Source organism: Suillus bovinus (genome assembly GCF_016758785.1).
Source record: "Suillus bovinus strain UH-Sbo-P2 chromosome Unknown EDB93scaffold_51, whole genome shotgun sequence".
In the NCBI taxonomy this organism is placed as follows: domain Eukaryota; kingdom Fungi; phylum Basidiomycota; class Agaricomycetes; order Boletales; family Suillaceae; genus Suillus; species Suillus bovinus.
Window position 1 is genome coordinate 239,174 of NW_024542107.1, and position 12,377 is coordinate 251,550.

General features: G+C 46.0%; 5 protein-coding genes across 5 annotated transcripts; 1 reads left to right on the forward strand and 4 right to left on the reverse strand.

The window, feature by feature from the left end:
• Positions 1 to 1,006: 1,006 nt before the first annotated feature.
• Positions 1,007 to 4,054, reverse strand: EDB93DRAFT_1241917 (uncharacterized protein; the record flags this gene model as incomplete). Its single annotated transcript, XM_041451945.1, has 8 exons — positions 1,007 to 1,668; positions 1,716 to 1,983; positions 2,050 to 2,065; positions 2,200 to 2,706; positions 2,760 to 3,117; positions 3,408 to 3,615; positions 3,668 to 3,927; positions 3,958 to 4,054. The coding sequence occupies 8 exons, from the start codon at positions 4,052 to 4,054 to the stop codon at positions 1,007 to 1,009; spliced, it is 2,376 nt and encodes a 791-aa protein (XP_041305206.1).
• Positions 4,055 to 7,246: 3,192 nt separating this feature from the next.
• On the reverse strand, positions 7,247 to 7,883 carry EDB93DRAFT_1252911 (uncharacterized protein; the record flags this gene model as incomplete). The annotated part of the gene is made up of 3 exons (XM_041453357.1): positions 7,247 to 7,336; positions 7,387 to 7,516; positions 7,579 to 7,883. 3 exons carry the CDS (start codon positions 7,881 to 7,883, stop codon positions 7,247 to 7,249), a joined length of 525 nt encoding a protein of 174 aa, XP_041305207.1.
• A 538-nt stretch (positions 7,884 to 8,421) lies between these two features.
• Positions 8,422 to 9,485, reverse strand: EDB93DRAFT_1252912 (uncharacterized protein; the record flags this gene model as incomplete). Its single annotated transcript, XM_041453358.1, has 3 exons — positions 8,422 to 8,828; positions 8,900 to 9,155; positions 9,219 to 9,485. The coding sequence occupies 3 exons, from the start codon at positions 9,483 to 9,485 to the stop codon at positions 8,422 to 8,424; spliced, it is 930 nt and encodes a 309-aa protein (XP_041305208.1).
• An 86-nt stretch (positions 9,486 to 9,571) lies between these two features.
• EDB93DRAFT_1252913 (uncharacterized protein) lies at positions 9,572 to 10,486 on the forward strand (the record flags this gene model as incomplete). Its single annotated transcript, XM_041453359.1, has 3 exons — positions 9,572 to 9,672; positions 9,726 to 9,908; positions 9,964 to 10,486. The coding sequence occupies 3 exons, from the start codon at positions 9,572 to 9,574 to the stop codon at positions 10,484 to 10,486; spliced, it is 807 nt and encodes a 268-aa protein (XP_041305209.1).
• Positions 10,487 to 10,712: 226 nt separating this feature from the next.
• Positions 10,713 to 12,073, reverse strand: EDB93DRAFT_1252914 (uncharacterized protein; the record flags this gene model as incomplete). Its single annotated transcript, XM_041453360.1, has 2 exons — positions 10,713 to 11,060; positions 11,111 to 12,073. The coding sequence occupies 2 exons, from the start codon at positions 12,071 to 12,073 to the stop codon at positions 10,713 to 10,715; spliced, it is 1,311 nt and encodes a 436-aa protein (XP_041305210.1).
• Between the last annotated feature and the right edge of the window lie 304 nt (positions 12,074 to 12,377).

Here is a 12,377-nt window from a genome sequence, read left to right on the forward strand (position 1 = left end):
GAATTGATGAGACAGCTGATTGGTGGCATTCCTGGTGCGATGTGCCTTTGTTATCATCCATTCCATAGCATCAGCCATGTTTGTGAGCTTCTTGTAGACAGCATTGGGAAAGTGAGTGACGCTGGCCTGACAGAGACGCCTGATATCAAATGATTGAACATTAGATTAGTAGAAGACAAGAAATATATGAGACTCACCAAGTAAGAAAAATGCCGGACTCATAGCCCACCAAAACACAATAAAACCCTGATACTTTGCCAGACAGAAGGGCGCACACAGTTGTGGATTCATAAAATTCTCGAGCAGCAAAGATCGGGAGCGTCGAGGTCTCGAAATTGGTAGTGATAGGCTGTAGACAAGAAAAGACAGTGTCTGCTGTCTTTTTGTCTTTGGTGTGGATGGCAATGGGAAAAGATGGGCTTCTATAGCCACAACTGATTGGAGGTCTAGATGGTGAGGTAGGAAACAAGTGGCGATAGAGCTAGTGAGCGAACAGTTTGATTATTAAAAAGAAGTTGACAATGACATACCTATCAACAAAAATCCCTGGTGCCTGTCCTCCAATAACCACCCATATTTCTCAGTTGAAAGAATCCAAGCCTTTAATAGAGTGTGACTCGGAGGTGAGTGTTAGAATCAAGCAGGAGTAAAGAGTTGAGTGGTGAATGGCAGCACTGAGGCGCACTATAGCGGCCCATCTATCAGCGCCAATAAGGAATTGAGTGGTGCTGAAAGCTAAGTTATAGGTAAGAAACCCCTAAGCCTGCTCAACAAAAAGAGGATTAAGGGAGGTTGACCCATGAAAACATGGATTATGAGTGTGTTGGATAGATGCAACTCGTGGAGGAAGAACCAAGCCTTGGTTGTCGCTGTGCACCATAATAGATGCAACTTGCAGAGGAAGAACCAAGCCTTGGTTGTCACCACGTGCCATTTGGATAGATGCAACTTGCGGAGGAAGAACCAAGCCTTGATTGTCACCATGCCCTTAGATATTGTAATAAAACTACAGCTGGCTACATGGCAGGTCTGAGATAAATTCTACTAGGGTTCCAATGTCTGCACGTGTGTCATCCTCCAAAAAATCATCCTCGACATCTTCATCTACCTCTTCTCCGACGGTCAACTGAGAAAACTCTTGCTCGATGACATCGGTTGTGGGTGCACATTTTCTAATGCCATGGGTTGGGATTCCTGTGAACCCTTGAAGGGCATATACCTGGAAAACGCATCTAAGAACCTGGGCATTAACAAGACGCCGCCTCTGACAGAAATCGTGTGCTGCAACAAGTAATAGAGACCCTGCATCATCAAGGTCCTTTAGAATGTGTGAGAAGTGGCGGTCTTCATCTATGATAGCAGTGTGAATCCTGCGTATCTCCACATTGCAACAGACAACTTCTTCATGTGCCCGTTGAATACGCAAGTGTTGGCGCATAGTCTCACGAATAGCTGGTTTGGCCCATGGTTTATCCTGGATATCCTGACGAGTCTCACGCAACAGCGTGAACTCATCGAGGAACTGATAATGCAAAACCTTTGCCCATTCAAGTGGTAGGCAGGGGGGCTGTAATTTTGATGCTGCATTGTTATACTTCTTGACGGCACTTTGAATTGCATGACAATGAGTCTGAAGGTTCTTGGATATCTGCGTGTACATTTTATAGGCTGTGCAGACTGATTAATAGATGGTCAAAACAGAATGTCTAACATACCAGTTTGTGCAACATTGAGACACTGAAGCTCGAATAGACGTTGGATTACAAGACATTGAAGATTGTCCAAAGCACGGTGATACTCTCGAGTGCAAATATACTTGATAGTTGCCTGATATTCAGGCGAAGATGGCTCCCAGCGGTGGGTAATACCCATCTTAACTTCCATGGCAACCAATTCAAGTTGAATGGTGTCCAACTTCTCAGAAGCATAATGTCTTTGTGTTTCGAGTTTGCGAGTCTGAGATAATTCAGCAGCATACGAGCCCTGTGACTGTGATGGTGGTTTAAATTGATAGTTAGCTGGAGCTCTCGATATGAAGCGCAACGACACAGCAGAGCATTGAGACCTAAAATGTTGTTAGTATGGTAGTTTAGAAACAAAGGAGAAACTTACTGCAATTCTCAATGCTTCAGTAATAGCTCAATGTATGCCATGGCATGAATATCCCATGGCAGTTCCTGTCCCAGGGTATGGAAGTACTCAACCTCTTCTTGATGCCACAGATTGAAGTCTTCTTCAGTGATCCCGAGTGATGCCATAGCCTCCGTTAATGCTACCAATTCTTTCGATATGATCTGAAGGGCTTGACAGTAGTTGTTGTAGATCATCATAGCAAGGTTTGCATACTTCTCGTCATCCCATTGTTTGAAGAACATGTCGAGAAAAATGTGCCGATTATAAGCGCTTGCATATTGAATGACAGGGGAGAGGGCATTTGACGCAGAAAAAATATGTTCAATAGTTCCGAAGTCTTCAAGACCTGCACCATCAATCCCAAGTGGATGGTGCTTAGTCTGACAGCAATAGTTATGTGCAAAGCCGTGAAATGCATCGACGCACAAACAACAGTCCATGTTCTTAAAAAGAGGGCCCAGGCTACTGGCCATGACCATGGATGAGAAGCCACAACCAATGTCGTAGGCACCAAGTGAGCATTCACCGAGGAGTTCGAGAACTTTAGCAATGATGGCAAGAGGGTACTTGGCGCTGTTCATGTAACTATTAGCCTTGCACCTGACAGCCACATCAGAATGACATACAGCTCACGACTTTGTACCATATCTGCATACCATAGGATGAGGCCATGATGGCATGCACTGATGAAAATACCAGTCTCGTCAAATATACTCCACATCCTCTTCTTTTCATCAGAGGCGGCTGCCTTCCAATTTTTACTACAGTCAGCAGCAATAGAATCAGAGGCGTCATTTGATACAGGAAGGCGGTCATCAATACCAGGAGCTGAGTCTTCATCAGGAATTGATGATTTTGGTTGAACTTCACCTGTGAATGTGTCAACAAAAGTGCGGGGAAGGAGGTAGTCACTATCTCCGAAGCAACGTAAATCTCCTGTTTGTTGCTCGGCGAGTGTCAGCATGCGCTTTGCAGAGTTACCTCCTGTTGTTTGTTTATCGATTATCATATGGCGAGTACAGCTTACATAATCACACATGTACATACAGACAGAGTTACTAATACCTCAGTCTACTACACCACAAGTGTACGACTGAGGTGAGACATTCACTACTATAGTTCATTCATTTTACTGACTCTACTAGTATACACTCTTTTGTCTCTAGGTTAGTTTAGAGTCTACTACACCACAAGTGTACGACTGAGTATACACTCTTTTGTCTCTAGTCTCTAGCTCGTCTGTTTGGCTCCGCACGTCCTACTACGAACAAAACCTTCATCAAAGACATACATGTGGTTGAATTTTAGCAGGGGTTCATCTTCCAGCATGTAGGTGCAGGCAGGGCAGGCATTCAAAACACGCCAGTTAGGCAAGTCACGTTGAAGGGCAGCTTTGATGTGTTTCTCAACTTCACATAAGATGGTAATATATATGTCGAATGTCGATGATAGAACAGTGCGGTAAGTCCTAACATAAGGTATCTGTGACAGCGTCAATGAGGGATAATATGTATATAATAAAAAGAAGACTTACGCCATACGAATCACATATGACCTTCGCAAATGCCTCAACACTGAGGGATGGCTTGCGAAGATGCAGTAAATGATGATGCTCAAGAGTCTGGAGAGAAACAGCATATGATGGGGAGTGGGGTGTATTACCCATGTAGCCTTGTAAAATAAGCGCAATGGATGGTGAATGACAGTCAGCTGAGCGTGAGATTAATGCAGACCGCTCCAATGTGAAGATGTCGACAGTGTGTATTGTAAAGTCGTATTCAGCAGCACAGGAAGCTGGTCTACCCAGGGGACATCAGCAGTGACCTTTGGCTGAGTCCTTCCAAGTGAGATATGCATCGACGAGGAACGGGATAAGTGATGCCCAGTTGGCATGAAGATTCTGGAGTCGTGAGTACCACATTCGAGAGTCTTTATAGTGGCGACCTGCGTAGCTGCATGCCTGACAGTGAGAGTGTGAATAAAGTACAGTGGAAGGGTGACTTATGGGGTGTCTGCAAAGTCTCGGATAGCATACAGAAAGATTTCGTTATCTTGAAGCTGGTCAGGAAGTGTCTCCCACTCCATGTTAACGCCATAGTCTTCTGTTACAAGAACATCTAGATGCTTGGGCCCCTACCATTTTTCTCCTCATCCTCCTTGTATCAGCCCTTGCATCACACCCGTACCCCGACCTCACTCTCGTTATCCTAGTCATCCTCGCATTCCCTTTCGCCCTCTACCTGTTGTTGCAGCAAAGCCAGTACATCTGGCTGGATCCTTTCGCTGACGAAGCATACCCATGCTCCATTTCACCACCTGACTGATCCTGTGGACAGTCCCCTTATCCTTACCATCCGGATGGTAACCTATGATACGATGCACGACACATCCCCTTTACCCTTTTCCCTTTCTTGATCTATGACTCGGTGCGCAGTCGCACATGTGTATGTATACTTAGCTCCGCAGTTGCACAATTGTGCCCCTGCGCGTTTCACTTCCTATTCCGATATTTGACTCACTTTCTTATCTGCACGTTCAGGTTCACTCATGTCTCACCTCGAACGTGCTTTCCTTTTATGGTCTTACCCTTCACCGCTTACTCTTCTTGGTAGTACGAGTTATCACCCACTAATACACTTCCTGTCCTCTATATAAACTCACTACCATGTACCATATTCCTTAACTTGAATCTACTTGGTTCTTGACCTCCTACTCTCACAAGAGTGATCCTTTCTGCCTAGCCAGCAGTCTATATTCTATCTTCTTATCTGCTCTTCGCGGATAAGTCCTTAGTCTTGACCTTTACTCATCAACTTCGTCGATGAGTAAAGCCCCTCTGTTCATTAGTCGGACTTCTGTCCTTCTAATTAACAACGATCTTACGATTAACCTTCGGGTGTCGTAAGCCTTGGCAGATACCGCTTATCGTCTAGCACCCGCTTGACATAAGCTACCCGATTTGGACATAGGCGTTAAATCTTACTTGCTGAAGCCTCGCCAAGTAAGACCCCTAACCTTGGGCTAGCCCAAGGACATCCTCGACCGTTGACGACACACACTCTGTTTGAGTGTCGCCAACAGATACCATCCAAGTCGTAACATCTTCTCCAATAGTATCAAGCATAGTTTCAGGAGGTGGAGACTCCGCTTGCATGTCACTGAGTGCATTGAGAGTCTCAGCCACAAGTCCTATCGCTCTTGAGTGTGAAAAAACGAATAGATCCAGTAGGATGACTCACCACTAGTATTCAGCCTGTATTTTCCCTGACCTGCAATCCTCTCATCTCTCACAGTCGTTTGCTTCACATATCATGCTCTGAGTTGCCCATGCTGAGTCCCTTCAGTGATGTGGACGCTACGAGAGAGGCCCTTGTTCTTCGACCGTGGCATAGCAATAAGCTGCGAGCGTAGTTGCCTAGAGGAATGTGGTGCTTATCATTGATGACAATGAGCACAAAGGTTTCGGATGCTACCGACGATAGCTGCGAGTGTAGTTGCCTAGAATGGTATGTTTGTGGTGGCCAAACATATGGTGGCTGCCGCTGACGGCTTTGTTTATCCGAGGTTTAGATATTGAGCATTTAGTGAGCTAAATACTGGCAGTGTAGGGCATTAACCTATTCTTAGCTAACTAGCTTGTCGCACCCGGGTGGGAATACCAAGCTATTTAGGTGAGGATTATGTGAGAACGAGGTGTTTATACAGTAATTTGCTGTGTTGATCGATCGATCTAAAGCTTACCCATTTTTGTCGCTGCACGGTGCGCTATCTCATCCTGTTGATCCACTCTCCGAATCATCAACTTGTTTGTCGGTCGCTTGCCTGTATTTGTTGTTTTTAACCTGGAATCGCCCCGTTGTCTTGTTTCTGCTTCGATTGCTTGCTCGCTTGGTCATTCGGGTGTGGGCTTGGTTTTTTCCGAAATTCTCACAGCATCCTATGAAGGCCGCTCTCTCACCAGTGACCACGGACGTTGAGTTTGTGGTCACGCGCGCTCTCGATTCTGATGTGGTTGTTGGGATGAACTGGATTGCAGCCTGGTGTCGTTTTGGTCTGGAAAATGTGACCTCTGTTCATTCTTCAAATCACTTACAAGGTGATATCCTTTTTTTTTTTTTGGGGGGGGGGGCCGGGGGGCTAAGCTTATTGAGCTCATTTATGTTTTTTTGGAAGAAACTTCGTATACGCTTGCAACTCATGCCAACCATGTTGTCCCAGTTGATTTTGAATCTTGTTCATACCAGTCTTCATCCCTCGTCGGGGCGGTATTATCGTCTCACAGACGTTCTGTGTCAATACTTCGTGACATTTTTTTTGATCATATTGTTCGGGTATTCACATCAAGCTTTTTTCGGTTGATGTTCCATTGCTTACTGATGCTTGTGTTCTACATGGTTTGGATCTTATGAAGACCTATACAGTGACTGAGTTACGCAGTTTGTTGCTGCAATATTTTCTTCATGGAGAGTGTGTCCGTTTTGATGCTCGATCTCAGCACTGTAATTATACTGCTTGTCGTGAAATTGCGGCAGGATTCCATGCATCTTCCGATATGGTTAACTGTATGTTGGATGAGTTGATACAGGCGGATGCTGCTACAATATCAGGTAGTCATCTTTGGACTGTTGCTCAGAGTATTTGTTATGATTTGGACTCTAGGTGGTCCTGAAGAGCGTCGGAGGCGTCAGGCTGTTTGTATATAGAATAGAACCGGGATGGGCCGGAAACCTGATACACGGTGGCAGGTCCCGGTAGCGGGCTTTGCCACTTTAGTTGGCGCATAGTACGCCCCAGTCAAAACCCACGACAGCCTCAGCCATGCTGATCCAGCCCGCTTAGGAAACCTGGCTGAGCGTGGATAATTGAACCATTTTGTGGATATCCATGTATGATTTTACCTCAAATAGGACGACGTGGATAGTTCTGTTTAGACGTGGATGTCATAAAATATAAGACGTGCTTGTATTACACACACAGCTACAATGATATGCAGGAACAACAGCAATGCAGAAATGAGAAGCATAATCATAACAATACAAAGACAGTGATGTGACAATGATGATAATAGAGGTAATGACGATAGCTATGCAGAAGAGAACAGCCTGGGCACAGTCTAGAGTGGCGCCAATACCATCGAGTCCGCTGCCGTTCCTACCTCGCTGCCAGTGATAGTACTAGGCGACGCAACAGTGCAAGCTCTTGCCTGTAGACTAGTCAGTGATGTGAACTGTTGACCATGCATGGCACACTCACTGTTCGCGTGAGCGCAAGCTTATCCTGATATGTCTTTTTCTCGTCCTTGCCGAGCTTTCGCCAATAATTCTCAAATGCTGCATTTGTGCCGCCTGGGTTGGAGGCAACCCAATCAATAGCGCATAGACTCCTGTTTTAAAATGATTGAAATCAGCATAGAGTTCACAGTGAATGGGAGACTTGGACACCTACTTTGCAGTTGTCCTACCATGCACCTCCTTCATTGCATTGGGGTCCTTTTTCTTTGCCACGGTCTTATTAGGTGCTGTCGAGGTGTCTGCATCAAGGTTTGTGACTGCGCTGCACGAGTCGACAGTGGTAGGAGGCAAGGCACTTGCATGGGCAGACACATCTTTGGCTAATATGATGGAGTTTGACAGAAGCTGGATGAAAGTCTCGGAAGTTGGAGGGACAGTGGTCACGTCGTTGATGGCATCATTAACGGTAGCACTTGCCATGTGTGCAATGAGTTCAGCTGTCGATGACGATGCACTCATGCTGCTAGCGCTGGCAGGTAGTGTAGGGGGGAGATTGCATGTGTCTTCCTTTGGTTTAAACAACCCCATTAATGGATTGACAATCTGGCAGTAGTGGATACCGTCTATTAGTATAGGTCAGATAATGAAAGAGAGCTGACTCAGACGTTACCTTTACTGCTCTGGTTGTAATGTTGGGGAGAGCATCGGAAGTTTTGTTGGAGTTGTCACACAGATCATGTCGCAGAACACACCTTGGTTGGATACTAGCCTGCTTCGCAAGGAAATTTACGAGAGCTGTAGATCCAGTCGCAGTCTTGACATGGTCATCTTTTTTCTTCTTCGGTTGTCATGTAGATGGCGAAATGGTAAGGGATTGTGGGCGCTTTGAATTTGTGGGTGCTGCAAGCGACATTTCACGAACATTCTCCTGTTTGATGGTACTTTGAATGGCATTCCCAGGTTCTCTTGGCCTATGTGTCCACTGCAGGTAATGTCGGATTGCAAGTTGGTCGGTTTTCCAGTCAGAGTCACAAAGACGGAAGTGGATAAATTCATTTCACATCGAGAGGCATACAAATTCGAGTGCTTGAATATCGATCTTGGTCCATGAGGTGGGTGCGCGCCCATGCTTGAGTAGAGTAAACCATAGGGTGTGCAATCGGTCACGAATTTTTTGCTGAACAGCCACAGACGCAACGACACCGTCTTCATCGACTAGATAGAGAGCAGACCCAGCATCTTCTGTGCGCTTCACTTTGAGGACTCCACGGCCACCATGATATTCCTTGGTCCACTCGTCCTTGTCCCAATAGTACACACCTTCGTAGTCTTCTCTGTCAAGGGCTGGGATTAAGGTACTTGCCTCACGTGCCATCTTGAGCATCTCATTGAATGAATCTGGGGCCACATTATTGTTGTCGCCTGAGTGAGGTGATGCGCTCGAGAAGTTGCCCATACATAGAGCTAAAGAAGAGAACAATCAGCCTGATAAATCACGGTAAAAAAAGTGACTTGCTTTGAAACCTCAAGCTTACCCTCGAGGGATGCAACTTGCTGCTGGAGGGACACAATCTGCTGCTGGAATTTGTCTATCTTCTGCTCAAGATCATACTTATCCTTCTTCAGCAAGGATATTTCACTGCGATCTGTTAATTCATGTCCATAAGCGCCAGCACCCAACCGCTGGCTGTATGCACGTGAAAAATTTGTGTGCAAGCTGGAAGCATGGCGAGAGTCATGAGACAGTGAAGAGGAGCTGTCAATAAAGGAGTTGCCACTGTGAGATGTATCCTGTATAATGTATTACTACTGGTTAGAGGTATTGTCGATTGAAGAAACACAACAATCACTCACACTGGGGTAATACCTATCAAATTCATGTGATGTAGGTCTTCTCCTGCAAGACAAATCTTCGAAGTCATCATATAATCCAGCATGTAGTACCTGGGGTGATGGGAGAAGTGCATCAGGCGTGTCATTGGAAGACCTGTAGGTATCAGGTGTATCATTAGAAGACCTATAGGTATCTTGCTGAAGTTGGTGTGCATCACAGGAATACATTGGGAGACACGTCATATGGTATGGGGCACTGTCGTATGCATGCCCTCCAGGTCTGCTCATTGCGGTGCAGAGCGATCAATTTGTTTACCTTTGTTTTGTGCGTGTCGAAATCTTCTAAGTCCAAGTGCGCTTCAGGAAACCAAAACATGCCTATCATTATGAATTCAAACCTCCCTCCTGCTGTGCAACAATTTTTTGACCTACCATCAGATTCTGATCTTGATGAGTATCTCGACAAAGACATAAGGTAAGTCATTTGGACTTCTGTACCATTACTAACTTCTTGTCTTAATTATGTAGTCTCGACCACTGCACAGACAGTAGTCTCTCTGGCAGTCCTCATCTACATGATTCAGATCTTGTGCTTCTGGACCGTGAATACTGGAATCCATCTCGGCTATACCTTGTCCGCCGTCGCATCTTTGGTCATTCCGAGGAGGTACCTACTCAAAGCAACAAAGAAATTGATTGGGTAGATGACCTGTAGGTACCTTCCCGTTCTTGCTGTTCTATTAATCTTTTGGTTATATTTCACAAGCTTCAGCACACCAAAAAAAGCATCTGGCAAGGCCCCTCCCAGCACTGGCAGCATCACCGAACCCGAATCCAACTGTCCAGACATCCCTCTTACTATTACGACTAAGGCCCCTCCCAGCGCCAGCAGTGTCACTGAACCCGAATCTGACTGTCCAAATACTCCACTTGCTACTACAACTATAACTTCAAAGGCCCCTCCCAGCACTGGCAGCATCACCGAACCCGAATCAGATGACCAACCGGTGTCTCATGTCACAGTAGTGGCTAAACCAGAGTCAGATGGAAGTATCACGGAGCCAGAATCTGACGACATTTCCAGAGTATTACCTACCTCTAAGTCCGCAGCTCGTCTTGACCATCACTGTATATTTGCGACTCCAAGTCCACCACCTGCGGGTTCGCTATACTGGAAATATTTCACTAAGGAGGAAGATGCGAAGATGTATGACCGCTCTGGGACAGATAAGAGTTTTCATGCTGTGCAACAGATGAAGAAAGAATTACAGGCACTTATGGATGCATAGTCCCTTTGTTTTACCAGATGAAATAATCACCATTGTTATTTCCAAGTTCTGACCAAATTTGAACGAGTCAACAAACTAATCACAATGCTTTGAGATCCCCTGCACCACGTCTCTTGCAACTCCCAAACCTTCTCCACGCTGCTCCTCAATATCTCGACATCCACCTGATCACCCTCAAGCAACCCTGCCACTCTCTCAAACTTCCTACCCCATGTTGAGGTCGTAATTACGTAGGCTGGTGATCCTCGTCATCCTCATCCCAAAGGATCCCCCCTAGGTTTGCAAGATCCATCCCAGGCTTCTCAAACATGTAGAATCTTTCCTCTCCTGCAAGTGTGTGTGGAACCATTGCAACGACGGACTGTATGGATGGAACCTTAACTACCCTAAGTCCTACTTCCCCATGGTGCGTGCAGGAATAGAATGTGTCACTTGAGTCCCATAAGAGAGCCCGGTCAGGAGGAGAGTAGATGGTGACAAGAGCGAGAGGTTCAAGAGCGTGTACATCAGGGTGAGTTCTGATCTCAAAGAAAAACAGCACTTCGGCAAAGTATAAGGCTCCTGCAATAGAGAGCTACAAGAAACACTGGTGAGAATGTAAGATGGAGCTAAAGACATGCATACCTTTACATTGTGGGCACGTCGAGCATTTGCTCGAGTTTCTCTCCGTGAAAAGACTGAGCGGCATGTTTGTCCATTGGGAAGTCGGAGGCGAGCCCAACGACAAACACGGAAGCACCAATGCGGATCAAAGAAGGCATACTCAGGAGAATGTGGATAGTGTGCATCAAGGAAGGTCTTGATTGTGGAACCCTCAGCAAAAGTGGTAGCATGGCGAGAGCGTTCCTGTAGCTTCAGTAAAGCATACCCATTTCCAAGGTCCTTAGACCACCTCGGAAATAAGGGTTGTCCATAGTCAGGATCGAGAGTTGGGATCATTACCATCAATGAATTGTGTTGAGCTCGATGAATGGCACGCTGTGCAAGGTTAGAGTATGGGTTCGATGGCTGACGAATCTCGCCAACAATGTTCCCAATGGTTCGCTCCATAGTCCACTGTGAAGCACATATGAGTGGGCCTTTGGTTGCGACTTCATTGGCATAATGTCTGAGGGCGTGAATACTTTGCCGTACGAAGTGAATTCGATCTATCCTGCGCTGATAGTAGAGCTGCTCGAATTCCTCAATAAATTCAACAAATAACCTAGCAGCAACCTGAAGCTCCTTGCGTGTGATGTTGTGCTGCGAAATTATGCGGACAGCGCCGACGAGTTTACAGAAATGTTGCCAGTAAAAAAGTGGGAGGACGTTGTGAAGAACCAAAGGACCTATCCCATACAGGAGGAGGGTGTACTCCCATGCCTTGTAGCCACTGTTGATTTTTTCAGCTGGGTTACGAGGTGGGCGGTCAAAGAAACCTGGGAGATGTGGGGTAGTTGCAGTGATGGCCTTGCCAAAATCCTTCCAAACAGTTCCAGTGAGAACTGCCCAGGTCCAGGTAGACTTGTCATCGTCAGTGTCACATTCGAATGTGCCACGCCAAAGTGGGATCAAGAGGTCGGGAATGTTGAGGGAAATGAGGTGCATAATATCAGATCCGAAGCACTTGGGAACGCCAAATGTGTGCTCAGATGAGAAACCAAGGAATATACTTGGTTTTGATATACCAGTATCTAAGCGGCGCTTCTTGTATTGAGCTTCGTTAGGTGACAAAAGCACATACACAAGGTTCTTCCAGTATATATCCGGAGAGCTCGTAGGCAAGTTTCTAATATCAACATCTGGATGGGTGCAGCCTTCAATGTTATAGTTGGGGGGCCTTGTGTGGGCTGGGTAATAGTGTGGGCACCCAGCTTTATGATGCCCTCTGATGCCGCAGTACAACCGACAG